This window comes from Peromyscus californicus, unplaced genomic scaffold (assembly GCF_007827085.1).
Source record: "Peromyscus californicus insignis strain IS unplaced genomic scaffold, ASM782708v3 Scaffold_7__1_contigs__length_154581171, whole genome shotgun sequence".
Lineage (NCBI taxonomy): Eukaryota > Metazoa > Chordata > Mammalia > Rodentia > Cricetidae > Peromyscus > Peromyscus californicus.
Window position 1 is genome coordinate 30,090,325 of NW_026294595.1, and position 20,476 is coordinate 30,110,800.

The 20,476-nt window shown below is 43.5% G+C and overlaps 1 protein-coding gene across 1 annotated transcript in view; it reads right to left on the reverse strand.

Moving 5' to 3' along the window:
• Neb (nebulin) overlaps positions 1-20,476 on the reverse strand; it is a 176,356-nt gene that overhangs the window by 60,858 nt on the left and 95,022 nt on the right. Inside the window, 25 exon segments of the mRNA XM_052722611.1 lie at positions 679-783; positions 2,180-2,287; positions 3,442-3,546; positions 4,147-4,251; positions 4,575-4,772; positions 5,278-5,391; positions 7,223-7,330; positions 7,609-7,713; positions 7,812-7,916; positions 8,621-8,725; positions 9,073-9,270; positions 9,671-9,784; positions 9,888-9,995; positions 10,644-10,748; positions 11,050-11,154; positions 11,267-11,371; positions 12,366-12,677; positions 13,341-13,448; positions 13,578-13,679; positions 13,858-13,956; positions 14,505-14,609; positions 15,407-15,718; positions 15,825-15,929; positions 19,359-19,463; positions 19,855-20,058. Of these exon segments, the coding sequence (XP_052578571.1) occupies positions 679-783; positions 2,180-2,287; positions 3,442-3,546; positions 4,147-4,251; positions 4,575-4,772; positions 5,278-5,391; positions 7,223-7,330; positions 7,609-7,713; positions 7,812-7,916; positions 8,621-8,725; positions 9,073-9,270; positions 9,671-9,784; positions 9,888-9,995; positions 10,644-10,748; positions 11,050-11,154; positions 11,267-11,371; positions 12,366-12,677; positions 13,341-13,448; positions 13,578-13,679; positions 13,858-13,956; positions 14,505-14,609; positions 15,407-15,718; positions 15,825-15,929; positions 19,359-19,463; positions 19,855-20,058 (3,345 nt within the window).

Below are 20,476 nucleotides of genomic sequence, written 5' to 3' on the forward strand. Positions count from 1 at the left end.
CAAGTAACGGAGTCTAGATAGCCCTCGGCTGCCCATGAATTAGCACAGAGTTAAAAAACAAGGTAAGTGTCAGGGTTACTAGCTTGGTAAGAAGTCTTGGGGCTGGAGAGATGGCATGGGGCTGGACAGATGGCTCAGTGGTTAAGAGCACTGATTGCTCTTCCAGAGGACCTGGGTTCAATTCCCAGCACCCACATGGCAGTTCACCACTGTCCAGTTCCTGGGGACCTAACACCCATGGCAAAACACCAATGCACATAAAATAAAAATAAGTAAATTAAAAAAAGAAGTCGTCTCAAAGGGACACACAGTGACGTCTCCTACATTTACACCCACAGCACACAGCGCATATTGAAGCTGTATTTACAGTAAATGACTCGGGGAGAGCTTGGGATGCTTCTAGTCTAGGGCCAGCTGGAACAGAGGCATCTTGACCGCACTGAACACCGAGCCAAGGTGCCCATGAGATCCTGTTGTAACCCACTGTCCTCGGCAGGCACTACCAAACTGTAGGGGCACCAGTGGCCTCCTATGCCCAGTGCGCATCTGTCTGCCCCTGCCCTTTCCATCATCCATCATGTTGAACATTCTGGGCATAATTTGAGCATGAGAATAGATTACTAATATTAGTTTCTTCACATTCAAATTTCAGACCCCAACAGAATGAAGAATACTCACATAGCTGCTCATGTAGCGGGTGTCCTTGGTGTGATTGAAATGTGGGGTATCAACTGGCAGCCTGTACCCAGTGGGCAGGTAACGCAGGCCTTTCTTGTACAAGTTCTGCCCAAATGAAAAAGAGCAAGTAAAATGTCTTCTAGCATCAAACAACATCTAGTTAAACATATCACACGCAGTTTGTGAGATTTTTGGTCAGAGAGTTGATCTATTTCTTTTCTCTGAATTGATTTCAAGAACTGCAGTTGTAAGTGTCATGAATCCAGTCAGGACTTGTAAGGGGTTGGTACTGTCACCTCTATGGGATTTCCTAGGAGACATGCCTCTAGGCATATCTGTGAGGGATTACATTGGGTTGGCCCCTGGACCTATGCAGGAGAGATTATCTTGATTGAGTTTCCTGGAATGGGAAGGCGTACCCTGAAGGAGAGCAACACCACACCCTGTGTTTGGGTCCTGGACTATATAGAAAGGAGGATGCTAGCTAAGCAGGAATATTCATTTCCCTCTGCTTCCAGACTGTGGACAGATGTAGTCAGCTGCTTCAAGCTTTTGCCACTGTGACTTCCCTGCCATAGACCCTTGAATTGTGAGCCAAAATACACCTTTTCTCCCTTAAGTTATGTTTGCCAGGGTAGTTCATCAAAGCAATAGGAAAAGTTAAGGCAAGGTCAAAAGAGGGAAATGGCTTATAGAGTGCTTCCAAATGTGTACCTGACTGACCTCATGGCATCTAGCAAGAATTCGGGACACACAGACAAGATGGGCAGTCAAGCACCACCTCCATCATTAGCCCCATCCTCAGGAGATACTCAAGCCATCCATGGTCTCTGAGACAGTCATAATTCTGAGGCACATCTGATAGTGACCTCCTGTATCCCGCACAAGCACAGGTTTGACAAGGAATGAGGTCAAGATGCATATATTGCTGGAGAAGGAGTGTAGAGAAAAGGTCTGTCGGTGGTCTTAATTATTCTCAGGGGGAGCTTTAAGCTTAAGAATAGTGTTTAAAGTGGAAAAAAATTAACTGATATCTCATATTCAAAATAGGAAATAGCAGTAAAAACTGAAGCCAAAACAGCTTCCTGAGGTAGCATAGGAAAGGGAGGTGAAGGTAGGGCCCAGGTTCTTCCTCTTACAATTGGGTGATTTCCACCCACATCTCTTACCGTGAGTAGCCTTTTATAATCACGCGCCTTAACTCTGTCATTGTGGTTTTAAGTTTTTAAGAGTGGTGATGGCCATACCAGCTCTCTTCTTTCTGACTTGCAAATACTGGTCAACAACATGCCCAATTACTACCTGTTTGACTGCTTGATGGGGGAGTCCATTAGTCAAGAGGGAAGGCAAGGCATGCTGTTTATTGTTTCCAACTCACTGAGTGGAACAGGGTCTATATACCTTACAAGATCAGTCAATGAGGATACATACATAAGCCAACACGCCTCTAGGGGGCTCTGTGGCCTGGGTTTCCGCCAATATTCCCTTTCCCAACACCCACCTCACTCTGAAGCTTGTATGCATGGAGGGCCCGATCCAGATCCACGGTTTTTGTAGTTGGGGCCACTTTGCCTCTGACGCTGTGCACATAGTCATAGTGGTAGACAGCCTGGGTGTAGAGAGGTAAGGTGAATTGGTTCAGACTGTGGGAGCATTGTTCGAAAGAAACAGAACAAATGGAAATCCATTATCTATTTAAAGACCCTGAGAAGGGCGAAGCCGGCTTCCTTTGTTCAGTGTTATAGATATGAGCCCCTGCCCCTGCCATCACTACTTAGACCCTATCTGGTAGCACTATTTCGGAAGTTGAGACTTAGCTGGAGGAAATTGGTCAGTGGGGGCAGAGTCTTGTCATAGGCCTGCTTCCCCACCCCTTTCTCTCCTTTCTGTCTACCACAAGGCATAGAACTTGCCTTCACCACATGCTCCTACCACTATGGTATCTGCCCAGGTAAGTACACAGGGCCAAGAAGCCGCGGAATGAACTCTCTAAGACTGAAAGACAAATTAAATAGTTCTTCCCATTGTTTCTGCGCGGGATCTGTCACAAGGAAAGAAAAGGAACGAATGCACTCTGCTATGTCACTGTGTCTTTTTACACAGTAGAATCGGGACCAAGGCTGCAGACATCCCTGAAAAGTGGATGGATGACACCTCTCAGGTGTCAGAGACAAGGTGGACTTTTCTCCTCCAAAGTTCAGGATAACAGGTATGAACCTTCTTCCTCCCTGGTGGGACCTAATATTTACTTGTTACCTGTGCATTTAATTGATCAAGGACAGCTTGGTGGCTCTCTGCCTACTCTCAGGCATGACAGGGAATGTGTACACAATTCATTTTACACATGAAGATGCTGAGCCTCGGTGGAGTTATATGCTTTTCCCAGGCTTGGATTATGTGGCAGAAGCGGGACTCCAACCCACATCCTTAACATCACAGCTCACTTCCTTCTAGTTCTACCAGTGGGCTCTAATTACTAGAAGGCCTAGATAGGGAGACATAAATGCCTCTCACGACACACAGTATAGCATGAAAAGCACCATTGGATGCTCTAGCAACAACACACTTCACAAACGCAGCTCACTCACAGCTTTTCCCATGCAAACTACTGACACTTCGGATGTTAGGGCAAGCAGGCTTTACAAGCACTTTCTAAGGCACCAAGTCTAGTCCCTAGTTGGAAAGGCTGGTGCTGCCCAGTCATCGGTTGAGCCATGCCCATCTTCATTGCTACCCATAAGAACTTCCCCAGGGAGGGCTTACATCACTGAGCTGCTTCCCACTCTTGACAGCCTGGACGTAGACGGGTGTGTCAGTCACCAGCTTGTAGTCATTCCTGGTCTTCTGCACGTGAGCTTTATACTTGATCTGCCAAGAAGAATCAAGCAAGCCTATGCTGGGACATCTACTGCACCAGATAGTGCAAGATTTTACAGAGGGCTTGAGAGTCACACCCATCAACAATGTGCAGAGGATGGATCTGAATTTTATAACAACCCACACTACTAGTGTTTACAATCATAGGGGGCTTTAGAGTTATCTAGGAGGTGTGATGGCTGCTCTCCTCAGAAAGCTCTGGCTGAAATCCTCACTGTCATATTACTGTGTGTGGCAAATTTCCCTGTATCTTATAAATAAATCCAATTGATTATCCTAACAGATGAGTTTTTCCTATAATAAAAATTATGTGCTCATTAATATATTCAAAATTAAAAAGATGGAGAGGAGAACTTGGAGTTACTTCTCCACAGAGGAGCATGGCAGAGCTGCATCAGGTTGTTTGATAGAAATGCTAAATGTGTTGCTGAGAAACAACTACTCTGTTTTTAGCATCTTTCTCCAGCTCAACCATCTTCAACAAGACTTAATTCACAACTAGGCCATGGCATTGTTCTCATCTGAAACATTGTTTCCTTGACTCTAGATTGTGTAGAGATGTGCATATACCAACAAACCAAAGACACTCACGTCATTGCGTAGATCATAAGCATGTTTTGCATGGAGAATTTCAGGAGTGTCCCAGACGTAGCAACCAATACCCTTCAGCCAGGTGAGGTCATCCTTGTACACAATCTAGGGGGTTTCAGTAGATGCACAGGATCAGAAAAAAAATACCTGACCATTCCTTGACTACCAAAGAATAGGTGTGCCCTAGACCCAGCTGACACTGGGGAGGGAATGAAAAGCAAAAGCTATTGGGCAGCGAGGCTGAGAGGCCACAGAGAGCTCTGCTCAGCCCTGCTTCTAGGGACTGCTCCCAAACCCCTCAGACTCATGGACAGGAAGGCGAGAGGGACAAAGGCCAATGCGGATACACACGTGGGCCCGCTTCTCATCGGGGTGGGAGGGTGCGGATGGTGGGGCAACTATGGGGTCCTTCTAAGCAATGGGCTTACATCGCTGATCTGGTCTGTCACTTTTCTGACGTGACTGTTGACTTGTAAGTCGGGGTGGCAAATCCATTCATGGAGGTGCAGGCGGTAGTCGATCTCGCTGACTTTCTTCTGCGAATCCTTGGCAGTGACCATCTCCACCATGTCGGGCACAATGTGGATTTTCATCTTGTTCTTTTCGTACACTGATCTGTACAGGCGCTGGGAAAGTCAAGTTGCAACCCAGTCACCAGGAAGACTGCGGCAACATCATGGAATGTCTGTCTTCTCGAGCTCAGAGCAAGAAATGGGGGTGGGGTGGAGGCTGGAATTTTCTTGCATTTTGTGTAGATTAATACCAGGATATTTTTAAAAGATCTATTTTTATTTGTATGTATGTGTCTGTGTGAGTGTATGAGTGAGCGTATGTCACATGCATGTGGGGCCCGTGGAGCTAGAGTTCCAGGCAGTTGTGAGTTGCCTGACATGGGATCTGAGAGCTCAACTTGGGTCCTCGCTAAGAGCAGCAAGTATTCTTATCTCGGGACCATCTTATCTCTCCAACCTCCAGATCCGTCTTCTAAAGCATGGGCTGAGATAATACTTAGCTCCTGTCTATATGTACAACCAGTGCCACATGCCAGGTTCCACAAAAAGCGCTCTGATTGATAACACATGACCATTTGATTCAGCTTCTGTTTCCATTAAAGCCTTCATGGGTACTTACATCAATGTTAAGCTTGCCCACTCGAAGACACCGTGCTGTGTTTGGATCATCTTCAACACTTTTTGGTAATGTGTAAAGAGCTTTGAACTTTTCATATTCTTCTCGGTATTTGATCTACAGAGAACAAGTAGAAAAGCTAAAACATGAAGAGTAAAGACTTACTGTTTAAAAAGAAAAGCATGAGACAATGGAAGAGTCCTGCCTCCAAGATTCAGGTAATGTGGGGTGGGGCTGGGGGCTGGACCACTTCCCAGTGCTCACTTCTGTATCCACACAAAGACACCAGAGCCAGCACAGGACCATTGTGAGGCTACAATCGGGCCACATCTGAAAGTACTTTTATACTGGACAATGCTATAAAATTGTATTGTTTTTAAATGCCCATATCAAATATTGCTGCTACTACACCTTATTTTTAGGATTTAACTAACTTTAGTTGGTTAAAATGTTTGTAATGATGAGGATTAAACCCAGGGCCTTGAACATGCTAGGCAAACAGTCTACCACTGAGCCACACCCCCAGCTTGTGGTAGGCAATTGTTAAATAATGTGGCTTTATCTTTTTTGCTCTCCTGTGGGAAAGGTTCAGACTATGCTTAGAATCTTTGTTGCTAAGAGGTGTAATGGGCTGGGTGGTGGTGGCACATGCCTTTAATCCCAGCATTTGGGAGGCAGAGGCAGGTGGATCTCTATGAGTTCAAGGCCAGCCTGGGCTACAGACTTCCTCCAGCTAAGTCTCAACTTCCAAAATAGTGCCACCAGTTCCAGGACAGGCTCCAAAGCTACACAGAGAAACCCAGTCTCGAAAAACAGAAGACAAAACAAAACAAAACAAACAAAAGTGTAATGGCCTGTGGTTGAGAGTGATACTTCTTGAATTTCAGCTTCTCCAAGTATTTGAAAAGGTAGCGCAGCCAGCCTTCAGTTTTTAGTTTGCGCCACCCATCAATCAACACTCTGCAGCTTCCCAAGCTAGGAATGAGGCAAAGGTAAGAGGCAACCTCCCAGTGCACAGGAGCAACACCCATGCCCTCAGGACCCAAAAGCCACTCTCAAAGAGGAAATGGGGAGCTGCTTCATCAACTAGAAGTCAAACAGAATTCCCACCGGAATCTTCCAGAACAGAATATTCCAGTCTCTTTGAACTGATCTACCCCTCAACTATGAAAAGTTACCATTCAAAGAAACTCTTTTCCCCTTAAAATTATTTTCAGCTAATGTTGGAATCTTTAATTATCCTATGTCACTCACCCCTCAGTCCAACAATATTTTGCCAAGCCTCTGCAACAGAAAAAGAGGGCCCTCCACTGGGCTCTGCAAAGTGTATTCACAAATCCAAATGAGAGGCATGCTCCTCAGTCACATCTGCCTATTTGGTAATGGTGTGATAACCAGTTACAGTTACCACACTCACCAGCTTGGCTTTGTACCAGTCTCACCTAATTCTATCAAAGCAGCTTATTTGGGGTTTTGTTTTCTGAGGCAGGGTATTACTCTGGAGTCCAGTCGAGACTGAAACCCACTATGGAGGCGAGACTGGCCTTGAACTCACAGCAGTCTTCCTGCCGCAGTCTCCCCCAGCCTGGACATATAGTTGTGAGCCACCAGGCCTGGCTGGAAATGCCCCATGCTCATGGTGTTTTGGGTCTGCTTTCTCTCTGCACTGCTGGCTGAAGCAGAGGCCCTCTATCCATGTTATCTGTACACAGGGAGCCTGAAAGACTATCTGTGTCCTCCTGGCTGGTATGTGCGACTCTCCAGGGACTGCAGGCCCCTGAGAGGAGGCTGTGAGTATAGACTCCAATGCCCAGCTACTGGAAGTGTCTGCCAGACACCCTTGGGGGTGGTGAGATGCTTCTGGGTAACACTGGAAAAGCCTGGAGGAATTCTCAGTATGTGGAGAGCAGAGGGGGAGGGGAAGCTATGATACTTGCACTGGACTTACATGGCTGGCCAGGTGCTTCTGGTTCTTGGCATGTGTCAGGGACAAGGTGCTGGTTGGCAGGTTATAGCTGGTGGCTTTCACCTTATCCCAGGCCTCCTTGTATATGTTCTAAAAAGGTTAAATGAAATATGGTGAACACAGGCACTGTGTTCCCGTTAGCTCCTACATCTTGTTTTCCTGTGTCTCAGATGGGCGTTGCCAACCCCAGGGCATCTTTTCAATTCGAGGTATAATTGTATAGTGAGAATTTATAGGTAAAGTGGGAACTTGGCAGTCCAGGGAAACCTGGGCAAACCTTTACAGAAAGGTTTTATCCTCACTTAATTTTTCAGAACCGTCTCTGAAGGGCAAGGACAGTGTCTAAGTAAGAGGAAATGACAACTCACACTGCTGTACAGACTCTTCAGGTTCTTGGTTCTGTCGTAATCTGCAGTCTCTAGCACCGTGGTATACTTGTCCTTAATCTGGTGATAATTCTCTTTGTATTTCACCTGCAGACAAAAAAGAATGACTTCTGCACCCCTGCAGCTGGAAGACCTCTAAAGACAAGAAAGGGCTTGCCCTACAAGAGAGGACAAGGACATCATACCTCACTGGCATTGATACCGCTCTGAAGAGCAGTCACATAAACTGGCGTGTCTGTGACCAGGTTATAGTTCTGGAGATTGTCTTTACTTGCTGCTGTGTATTGTAGCTGTGAAGAAGGACAAAAAAAAAGTCACCCAAGATGGTAAAGAACAGAGTCAGCTATCTGTAGCAACTGAGCCATCTCTTTATTTCTGGGTTTCTGCTTTAATGTAAGAAGCAGGCTGCCGCCACTCTGTGGTTCACAGACTTGGTACAGCAGCCAAACTGAGCAGCAGCGATCCTCGGCCGAGATAGAGGTCTCGATCTCTGGGAGGTTGTCTTCCCTCATTTTGTGACCTCCTCCGTGCCATCTTCCAGCCCTCACAGTAGCAGCCTACAGTGCCAATAGTCCATCAGACCTGCCCAATCGCAGCTCAGCCACATGCTGGGACATGCCCCAGATAATGAGTTTTCCCTTCAAAACATATGCACCTGCTGTCAAAGCACGCCTTACTTCCTATATTCTGAAAGTTAATCTGGCTAAGATAGAGATGCCTATGAATAGTTCACCATCCAGCAACCCCTTTCTCTGTAACCTCCTGTTAGAAATGTGCATGGCCTTCAGTCATATGACAGACTCATACCAGAGCAGGTCACCATAAGAGGTTTTATTGTGGCCAGTTACCTTAGATTATTAGTTACCCTAGATCATATACCTTTACAGAAAGCTCTCAATCAGAGCTTAGATACAGCCTGGCCAGCAGCCTCCTGATGCTACCGTGGACTATGATGACATCTGGATGGTTGGTCCTTCTAGGGAGACTGGCTCACCTGACTCTGGAGGTCATATGACTTCTTGGCATGGAGGATCTGGGGTGTATCCCAAACATAGCAGCCAATGCCTTTCAGCCAATTCAAGTCATCTTTATATACATTCTGCAACAAAGAAGAAACATGAAATGTGGCCGGGATTCAGCATTTACCATTGGTCACTTGGATGGTTTCTTTCTCCTCCTTGACCTTCAACCAGCTGGAAGCTACTTCCTGGAAAGATGTCTCAGCGGGGTGCAGTGCCTAAGTCTGAGTCTAGTGCTGAACAGATTTAACATTCAACACAGGAGCCCTACAGCTCAAAGGGGATTCTTACATGAAGAGAGGCTACCCCATGCCACTTAGTGTTGAAAGTCTCTGGGTCTACGAACAGGAGAAGTTGCCCCATAGAAGATTAAGCAGGGACAGGTGAAGTCTGTAAGCTAGGTCAAAGCACAGAAAGGGCATCATACATCACTTAAGATCTCCTGGGCATTGCGGGCGCGGATAACATTGGGCTCCTCCGGAAGTGATGTCCACTGGTGAAGATAGTGCCGGTATTCCAGGTCGCTGAGGATGTACTGGCAGTGTTTCGCCAGCACGTGGTTCATCATGTCATTGGGGATGTGCACGTTCGCTTTTGTGTCCTCGTAATCTCTTCTGTAGTTCAGCTAAGGATGGTTTAAAGACAAAAATTCTTAAGGGATTAAAACTTAAGTTATCCAGACCAATTATTCTTTAGTCTTATTTCCAATGTAGATCAGTACACATAGAATAATGTTTAAAATAACATTCAAAATTTTGAAAATGTTCTTGCTGTCCCTCTAAAATGCAATGTCAGTAGGACATTTGTTTTTCCCTTTTGGCAATTTAAAGCCCTTATTGTAGGCTTGGTTAAAAGAAGTGGGGGCAATGTCCACAACCAAGGTCCACAGGCGAGGGTGAAGAACTCTGAAAGATGATCCTCCCCCCACCACGCTCTCCCCCAGCTAATCCTGAGTCACAGGGAGGCTATAAATGGGCAGACACACTGAAGTTGTACACATCACAGGGAAGCAAGCACTGGCTTACCGCACTCCGCATCTGCTGGAAATCCAGGCAGTGGACCACGCCGGGGAACTCACTGATTTCTTTTCCAGCCAGGTAGTGACCCTTCTGCTTCTCATAGGTTTCCTTGTATTTCAGCTGAAAAAGTGGGTTCAACATTGAGAATTGCTGGAGTTTTCTAACCAGCTTCTTGTTCCCCGGTAAAGACTCTAATCCTAGAAGAGGAAACAGTCCAACTGACCTCACTGTTCACCAGGTCGGCATGCTTGGCTCCGACAATCGGAATGTACCGCTCATCCAGGGTGTAGCCATAGGCCTTGGTTCCCTCCCATGCTCCCTTGTATAGTATCTGGAACAAAGAAACATGTGTTAACAGAATTACATTCAACTATATTCAGATAACACCCAAACAATCACTAAAGTTGGGGTAGAACATTTATGTTCAAGGCAAGGATGAAACCTTTATTTGTCGTCATTAGAGTGCCTAACTTAGAACTGAGAAGTTATTTGATTAAATCTACAAATGGAAGCACTTTATAACAGTTGATTATGTTTATACTTCTTGAAAAAAATGATGAAAAATTTGCACATAAGGAAAGACTCACCAAACATTGTTCTGTATTGGTACACACACACACAGAGACACACACACACAGACACACACACACACTCCTACTTCTTTGAATTAGTTGAATTAAATTAGGAAGTATAAGCCTTCCATTTGCTGGCTGGAACTCTGTGTGTATGGTTGTTAAGGAGGAATGTATTCTCCTCCGTATTTTTTTTCCCTTTTGGTACCTGCTCCATCCTTTGTGCTGTGTCTCCAGAGCCTGACAGCATGGGCTACACTATTACCTATTTATTTGTGTTGCTATAAGCAATGGAGACAACTGGTCACCCTCCAAGTTCATCAGTTTACAAAACTAGTCAAGAATATGAATACTGACAAGACAAGATCATAATTAGGAAACAATTTCATACATAAAATAGGACTCACAGTGCTGTAGAGTTTCCCCATGTCTTTCGAGTGGGAGATGTGTGGTGTGTCTGGAGAGAATATGTACTTGCCCTTTGCTTTATTAAATGTTTCTTTATATTTCACCTAAAAAGAGCAAAAAGAAACCTTTGGTTAGTCTAAACATATATTTAAAATTTCCTAATACATACCTGAAGACATAATAACCTTCATTTATATGTAAAAACTAACCAATTGATTGAATTTCAGTTCTTTTTAGCTAACTGGTCAAGATATCTAAAAGTGAATGCAGTATATACCAATGCCAAAGATTATCTTACAATTTATCCCTCTCTCAATTTTTAATTATCAATGATCTAGAAGTAAGACAATCAATAACACTTAGCTTCTCGGTTCAAGCACTTCAACATACACAACAGGAACTTACATCACTTTGATTGACTGAGTTAATCTTGGCTAAAACGATCTCTGGAGGATCCACCACGCTTGTAAAGTTGGGATAGTTGTTAAGAGCATCTTTCTTATATTTTATCTGAAATGAATAGAGATAAATTAAGATAGCTCTGTTCCCACAGGGCATCCCATCCCTATGTGGCAGGTAAGGAAAGTAGGCATTAGTTAAAAATCCAAAAGGCTCTTCATACCTGATTCACCATTTCCTGGTTCTTTGTAACCCTCACATGTTCTACAGAATCCAGCGGGATCCAGCCAATACCTCGGAGCCATTCCAGGTCAGCTTTGTAGACATTCTGAGGGGAGAGGAGGGATGGAAGGGGCTGTAAGTGACACAGGATAACCACAGAGGATTCCAGACAATCTTTCAGAAGATTACGATGGATTTCTCTTTAGCGGCTGTTGTCTCATTCATTCAGCCATGGTCTGGCTGGTAATATTTCTTGAACCTGTGACTGCACAAGGCCCTGAGTTCAGTGCCTTAAAGGGATCAGTTTCAGGTGAAGTGCTGTGATAGCGAGATCACTGGAGTGCTACTGGAATTAAGAATAAGTTGTTGCCCTAAGGAACGGTTTACCGAAGAGACTGCAGATTCAGATAGACAGGGTATCTCACACTAGCTACCTGGACTAAATGAAGGAAAGTGTACATGTCTGTGCTCATGAAAGTTTAGGGAATGGGGAGGCATCTCCTCCAATCTGGACAAGGCTATTGTTCCCATCACCACCTTCTCTCCAACCCTAGCTCTTAGATTTGCCAGTCCTCTTCAGACAAAATGAAGAAGAATGGCTGATTAAAGTTGGGCATCCGTCATTTTGTAGCAACCAATGAGGCATTCTCTCTTCGCATCTGGTAATGATGAAAAGACTATGTTGAGTTACTTTTCTGAATCTGAGATAGGACTTTAAGCATGTTCTGGTCCTCCCTACAGAAGGCTGGGAGTGTGCAGAGTGCTCACCTCAGGCTTCAGTGTGAGGTGGCCTGTGTCATATTATCTTCCTGAGGTATACCGGGTTCATGCAGCTTACAATTCTCTCTCTCTCTCTCTCTCTCTCTCTCTCAACTTTGACTCCCTTATAAGCAGCTACTTAAGTCTCTTGAGGAGTAAGGAAGCTTTCCTTGGTCTACGTCTATTACCATGATTTCTAAAATCTCAGCTCAGTCTCCGGCATTACTCCTTTCTAGAGACAAACTAAATGCTTATGGTCTAAAGCGACAAAGATGGAATGCTGCCTATTATTCTCACAGTGTGTGGCATAGTCTAGATAACAGGAAATGACAGTCACTTACGTCACTCTGAAGGTCATAGGCAATTCTTGCTTGAATGACATCATTCTGGTCAGGATGGCACGTCCATTGGCGTAGGTAATGACGGTAATCAATATCACTGACAAGGTTCTGCCCCTCCTTGGCGGCCACAACTGACACCATGTCAGCAGGTATATTGATTTTGGCCTTGGACTTATGGTAGTCCTCCTTGTAGAGCCTGTCATTCTGAATCTGGCCTGCATGCTCAAACCAAACCAGCTTGGGATCGTCTCTCATGGTGGGAACACCAACATAGTGTCCTTTCTGCTTCACATGTTCAGCTTTGTATTTCAGCTGGGGAGAGGTGGAATACATAACCCATCAGCTTTGACAAGCACACAGCATAATGCAGGGTTGACCAAAGCACAGCAACAGCTTTGGCCCCTCGCTTTTTGTTGGACACCTCTATTCTGAGATAACAAAACCCACTGAAATATAAATAAATACCACTGAAATAAATAGATACGAAGAAATGGCTAGTGTAGTCTTGCTGTTGTTGTTGTTTTTGCCAGTTTCTTAGCTCACCAAGTGGAGGCTGGCCTTCATACAGAGTTGAAGTTGGCCTTGAACTCCTGATCCTCCTGCCTCCACCTCTTAAGTTCTGTAATATAGGCTTGTGCAGTAAACACCTGGCTGAGATAGCCATTCTAAATAGAAAAAAAACCCCATATCCTTGTTCTCTAATTGTGGCAATTTATTTATTTGGGAGCCTGCAGATTTTATAGAGGTCAGAAGATACAAGGAAAAACAAAACAAACAAAGAAACAAACCAAAACCAAGCCCAAAACCCAAGTAAAAAGACCCAAAAGGGAGGGAGTATTTCAGCCCTCAGCAAGCACAGGCAGACCTAGCAAGCTGAGATGGAGCATCCTCAAGCTGGCATCTGTATTTCACAACCCTCATCCCTTCCAGGCAAGGTCCAGTTTCTGCAGGGTACAGTCGTACTGGGATAATTACCTCACTCTGAACATCACTGGAATGATGGGCGTGAACAAAGGGTACAGCATCTGGTGGCAGTATGTAACCCGTAGCCTTCTGTTTCTCCCAACCTTCCTTGTAGAGGTACTAAAGACAAAGAACCACAATAAGGTTAAATGAACATCAGAGGAAGATGAGGTCACGTATGTAACTCTCCTACAGACCCATTATGGTTTGTCCATCTCCAAGCACTAGGCATGCGCAAAAAATCCGTACCTGGTCCAGGATCCGGGCAGCCTCCTGGGCAGTGTGCAGAAGCGGGGTTTCTGTAAGCGTATACTTTGATTTCATGGCATTCCAATCTTTCCGATACTTAATCTAAAAGTGAGAGGCATTAGGGAGAATTACTTGATGTTCAGAAATCTCTCTATTGTCTAAGCATGGCTAGCATCAAAAATTCTGGCAATGAAATTCAGTTCAATGATGGCAGGAGGCAGGAAAGTTCTGGCGACAGTCTTCGCACAGCTGTATGATTTTACAGCAGCTGCACACTTACATCGTCTCGGATCTCAGTGCTTTGTTTCGCTGTCACATAGTCCACTCTGTCGTCCACGGGAGTAAAGTTGAGGCTTTCTATTTTTGTGCGGTATTTTTTCTATGAGAAAAAGAGAAACATGTCAACCATAGTCCCTGGATGTATGAGCTGAGAGACACTAAATTAAGGATCCTTCTCTGTTAGAGGAATAAAGCACCGTCAGTGAATGGCACTTTCTTGGAAATTTAGCATTATGTTTTTTTAAACAACCAGTTTGTCTTATTATACTACCTACAAGTTTTCAATATTGGGGTTTTAATTCAGGGCCTCGCAGATTTCAAAGTAGCTGGTTGTTCACCTCCCAAGGTCTCATCATTACTTATAATATTCCATTTTTCCAATTGGACAAACTTCTTCCAGGTTATTGAAATTGTTCACAAAAGAAAACTTCTATTTGTGCTATCCCATGCATCAGTGAGTATGTTGGATGCTGTTAGGGATGTGGTCCCAAAGCATGATAGCAGTAGTTCATTTTGGAAAATGTCTGGCTTAAATCTCAGCAATCAAAACCAATTAAAATGCTGACCTACGGTTATTGCATTTTGGCTATGTCTTTTGCTCATTTTCTAAGGAAATGTGTAGCATGGCTGGGCAAAGTCTTGGAGTACCTCACTGAAGATATCTGCAGCATGTTTGGCATGATTGACAGAGACAGAATCATTTGGCATCCACCCAATTCCACGCAACCATTCCAAGTCAGCCTTGTAAACAGCCTGTGAAAAGAAGACCAGAAGTAATTTAATAAGTCTAATTCTTGGAGCCCATTGGTCTGATGAGGAAACACAATGTGAACAGTGTAAAAGCAAGGGGAGATGTCCTCAAGCAGCCAGGCAGGGGATGTAGTAAAAGCAGCCAGGCTGGGTAGTTGCAGCTGGAGGACATTCTTTTTCTATTTAATATGAATTAACCTCAATTCAGCTGCAGGTTACAGTGGCCAAGTGGCAGTGTCTTTATAGAGCTGCATGTTCACAATTTTCAAGAGAAACGGGAAATCTTAGACTTGCAAAAAGTCTCCTGATTTGAAATTTTGACAACTTAATTCAAGATCTCTAAATACTTGTTCAGTTGAAAACATGTATCAATGCTATAGACAATAATTTTCCATAGTAATTCGCTGTCCTCTTCTTCCTCCCCTCAGCAGGATCTAACTATGTAGCCTTTGTACTGGCCTGGATCTCTCTATTTAGACCATGCTGGCCTTGAATTTGCAGCAATCCTCTTGCCTCTGACACCCAGCTGGCGGGATTACAGATGTGTGCTATCACATACCCGATTTCCCAACGTCGTTCTTTTCTGACCTTCCATCAAGACCTACACTCATTTACACTGCAATTTATTTCTTCACATGAAGTTGGGAGTCTTCCTGGCATTGCCTATTCTGATACCATACTGAAAGGCCTAACTACTATCAAACTCTTGGCCACGTAAAGACATGTAATTGTGACAAAGGCGTGTAATGTCATGAACTTTCTGGACGTCATAGGGAAATGATACAGGGCAGCCCACTCACATCGCTCTGCAGCTCATAGGCTTTCTTGGCCTGAATGACATCGTTCTGGTCAGGCATGCACGTCCACTCGTGTAGATAGTTGCGATAATCAATGTCGCTGACCAGCGTCTGGCATTTCTTAGAATGCAGGATGGAAAGCATGTCCACAGGGCTTTGGAACTTGGTCTTCCACTTGGCCCACTGGAGCCTGTACTCCCTTTCGTTCTGAATCTTGCCGGCTATGAGGGCCCACCGGATCTTGTTGTCATCCCTGGCTGTGAGGGTGCCCACGTAGTGTCCCTTCTGCTTCTCGTGGTCAAGCTTGTACTTGTACTGGAGAGAAAAGAGCAGAGCAGATGGGTCACAGTGGGGCCTCTGAGGCACACAGAGAATCTGCTGGAAAAAAAAAAAACCCTGAAGGCACGAAAGGCCCACTTACATCACTAGCAATCTCCCTGGAGGCCTTGGCAGCCTGGATAGGGATGGCATCCAGCCGGACATCACAGCTCATCTTGACTTCATCCCAGCCCTCACGGTAGAGTTTCTGAAGAGGAGAAAAGGTACAAGAGGTAAAAATAATTTTTTAAATCTACATCATTGTTCTAGAGCCAAAGACCTGGAGTCAAAGGAGCTTCTTTCTTGTCTGCTGGAATCACAGCCTCCACCGGGTTGTCCAGGGCCTGTTGCAATGGCCCTTTCTTAGTGCCAGTGTGTAGACAGCATTGGGACAAGGTAGATGCTAACGGACTGTTAGCAAGGCTCTTCAGCTCAACTTTGCTAGTTTTACGATTACAGACACTTTACGTTTTTGAGTTTTTCTTTCCAGGATAGCCTTTTCACTTGTCTAGGACTGATAGTGCATATTGTTCAAGAACATCAGATCTTCTGAATGTGAAAACTATATTTTTGTTGTTAGAAACAAGTGAAATAAAGTAGTAATTTGTCACCCCCTCCAAGGTCTTCATTTTCTATTTTAAAGTCAGATGGATGGAACTATCAGAAAAGATTACAGCGAAGGACGGTTCAGAGTATCACGGGCTTCTCTGCATTCCCAGAGAATGGTACATGTCAAAAACGGTGGCGCCTGGCTAGTAAGTGCCTGCAACATATATGTATCATGTATATTTTAATGGCTACATACTATATTGACTATGGTAGAAAGACTCAGAAATAACAGTAATTTAAATGCATAATTTAAAAATCCCACCAGTCAGCACAGGGACTCTGTGATAGTGTCGTAACTATTGATAATATCATAATTTTTGCATATCTAAAAAGTGAGTCCTTAGGTGAATTTTATACTTGGTTAAGTGTTGGTTGAATTTTCATTTAAGCTTATTTGTGTGTGAATTTGGTGGGTATATATATATATATATATATATATATATATATATATATATCTTTGGGTGGACTTAGTTTAACAACTGACTTGCTTTCTATGAAGAGAAAAAATTGTGTTCCATATTTAAATATATTATTCTACAGCATACTTCATGTAAACAAGTCACCATATTACTTTTAATCTTACTTTTGTCTTTAGCTTTGCTTATTTATTGTCATATAACATTTTTATTCTCTCTGTTTGTTTGTTTTCGTTTTTTCAAGACATGGTTTCTCTGTGTGTATCACTGGCTATCCAGGAACTCTCTCTCTGTAGACCAGGCTGGCCTCGAATTCACAGAGATCCACCTGCCTCTGCCTCTTGAGTGCTGGGATTAAAGGTGTGCACCACTACCTCCTGGTACATTTTTATTCTTCCTTGTTTATGTGATCAAATATATTTTTTTTCAATGAACTGAAACAAACAAACCCAGGCACAAAATCTAATTTCTTCATCTAATAACTTTGAGAACATGGACAAATTCCCAAATTTATAAAATTCTCAACTTCCCTATCTAACTAAAGAAAAAAAAAACACTCTATTTTACCCATCTAGTTAGAGTGCCTTTAAGCTGAGTTTGCTTTGCTAACCATAAAATCGCATACCATTACCCTGCAAAATCCATCCTTTCTACCTGATGGAAGCAGCTGGGAATTGCAGACTTTATCAGTTATTATAATAATAGTATCCCATGTAAAGAAAATGTACATTGTGATTTGCATTCCAAGGAGGTATTTGATTCTCTCTTTCTACAGTGTGAACTATTTTCATCCTCTCCAAAGCTAATGCCTTTTCTTTTAGCCTAACTTTGAATACTGTACTGATTCTGCCATCGTGGTATTAAAAATAGGGTCCTAGTATTTTCAGAAGAGAAATTGATTATACGAAAACAAGCACATGTGACTGCCATTCCAGAACTCTTCGGCCAGAAATGACTATGAAGTGAATGGAAGAAGCATCTTCGCTGTGCTGAAGAAATTCCCCAAAAGTGATCTACACTGTGACACTGATACTGGATCTCCAACCCCCAAGACACCCATGAGTGCCCTACAATTGCACTGTCCCCCCAAGTTCCAGAAAATTCAGCCCCCATGTGTCTCACTGCATCAGGACTGACAGAGCTCAACCCATGGTGAGGAACCTTTGCCCAACTGGCTCATCTCCTCCCAAAGATTTATTATCTTTTTTTTTTTTTGGAGCTGAGGATCGAACCCAGGGCCTTGCGCTTGCTAGCAAGCGCTCTACCACTGAGCTAAATCCCCAACCCAGATTTATTATCTTTCTGAAAATAAATGTGAGGTTCCAAGTTGGAAAGACTGTATTAGGCAGCCCCCCTTTTTTTTATGGTTATACTTATTCTACCCACAGGTGATTTCTGGGATCTGATGGCATTTATCATACCCCTCTTTTGAAATGTGTAGCTAGTCCCGTGACTGAATCTTGCTCACTCGGTAGTGGGCTCTTTGGCTCTCTTGTAGGGTTAGCACAGCTTCCACAGAGAATAATTCTGCCTCTTTCCTTCCAGGTTTCATCTTTTGTTCTTCCTCACGCATTATCGACAAGAGGCTTACTAGCTCAGCCCGTTAAATGTCAACTACGTGCTGTGAGTGGACAGTCCCATTTCAGTCCTGAGTCAGAGGCCTGCTGAAGGTGAGCTGGCCTTTGCTTTGAGATGGACTTTTAATGTCATGTCCAAATTATCTTTGCTTATTCCTTTTTACTAGGATTTTATTAAAGAACAAGGATGAATTATGCATCTTTTCACATCTTTTAAGGTATAATAAAGTGCACATGTTTTTTCCTCATGTTACTTTATCTTGAGGTTTCTGGCATGGAAACCCTGTTATGCCTGGACCCTTGTTCACATCCTATCATTTGAATATACTGCTGAATTTGATTTGTTAACATTTTTACAATTTTTCCTGTTATTATTGCTCAGCGGTTTGATTTGAGAAACTATCTGTAACAAGTTTTGGAGCCTGTGATGGCCTCCCTTCTTGTATTAGGCTCCCCAGTAGCCAACTGCCTATCATTCTGAAGGAATCCTATGAAATGATCAGGAAGACCTTGGCACTAGACGACAGAGCATTTAATAAATCTCTTTTTGTTGCCATGTGTTTTCTGTGTTTTTCCAGAGTCCATTTTGGTAGTTTCTATTTTCCTAAGAAATCTCCCACAATCCGGGTTTTGCAATTAACCCATATATTTTTATTTTTGGATATATAATTATATTTATTATAGCATATAATCACATCATACATGACATGATTATATTATTAATTAGTATTAATTGTTAATCATGTAATGTAATTACTATTTTGCATTTGAGTCTGTCATCACTTCCCTTTTCTAGCCTGTGTATTTCTTTACTCTTTCCTCTCCCTTGTTCTTATTCTCTCTCCCTTTTGTCCCGTGGCTACTGGCTCACTCGTAACTAACTGGCTTGGTTCCTCAGCCTCGGGGCCAGGGATCTGCTCTGCCCCTCACTGTTGGCCAAGTGCTCGCAGCGAGGGGTTCTCTCCCTCCTTGTCTACACGGGCACTTCCCTGGTCCTGGAGATGGACCAGCTGGGTGACTGAGTGTGATACTTACATTGCTCACATTAAGAGCGTTTGCTCGAGCGAGGTTAATTTCAGGTGTGTCTGGCATTATGTGGATGGAAGTTTTATCTTTGTCCCAAACTTCTCTGTATTTTGGCTATGGAAGGAACAAAAATAAATAAATGAGAGATAGATAGATAAACAGATATCGTTTGACAGTTTTTTTTTTGCTAGTTTCAATGAACAACTTGTAACTATTTTTTTGGTTCTGATCCAGAATCTTTTCATATTAAGATAAAGATTTTTTTTTATAACCTTTACATATAAGTTACTCAAATTTGGTAAGAAAATTATATTAGTACTCTTAATTAATATTTTAGGTCTTAAAAATAGCCCAAACCAAAACAATGCTATTAATGCTGCTTACATTTATCAATATTTTTCCTAAAAACAGATGGCTAAAGGTAACTTATTGTTCATATTTTTTGTTGATCATCATTTGTAGCTTGAATTTAATTTCAATGCATAGAAAAACAATAGTGACTCACAATACTAATATTTTCAGCATTGGACTTGGCAAGGACAACTTCAGGTGTATCCACAATGCTTGTGTACTTCAGTTTCACCACGGGGGTCCGGTAGACACTGTCACACAGGATCTCCTGGGCATTTTTGACTCTCAGCACTTCAGGAGACCCTTCTGGCATCCAGCCAATGCCACGCAGCCATTCCAAGTCAGCCTTGTAGATGGCCTGGGGGGGGGGGGCGGGGAGACACAGTTAAGTAGATACAGCATTGTCTCTTTCTGATTGAGACAATAAAATAAGGGAGCCATTTTCTTTATGTTGTATTTCCTTTTTCACAAGCAATGGTGTAAAAGAGCACTAGCCTGTCACAGTCCCCATACACAGAAGTGTTTTGTCTCAGTGTTTCTGTGCCAGGGGTCTACACTGAGGTGCCTATGTGTACGTGTGGAAGCAGCCCTCCACTCGGGCATATGCGTGGATGATTTATGACCGATACCTAGCTAATCGTCACTCTAGCCAATGTGGAGTTTCAAAGCAATAAAAACAGCTCTCTACTTAGCCTGAATGACTTTTTCAAAGTTCTCAGTTCAAAGCTGGAGCCACTGAATCCCCCTCATAGAGCTCCTATAAGTCTCGAGACCAA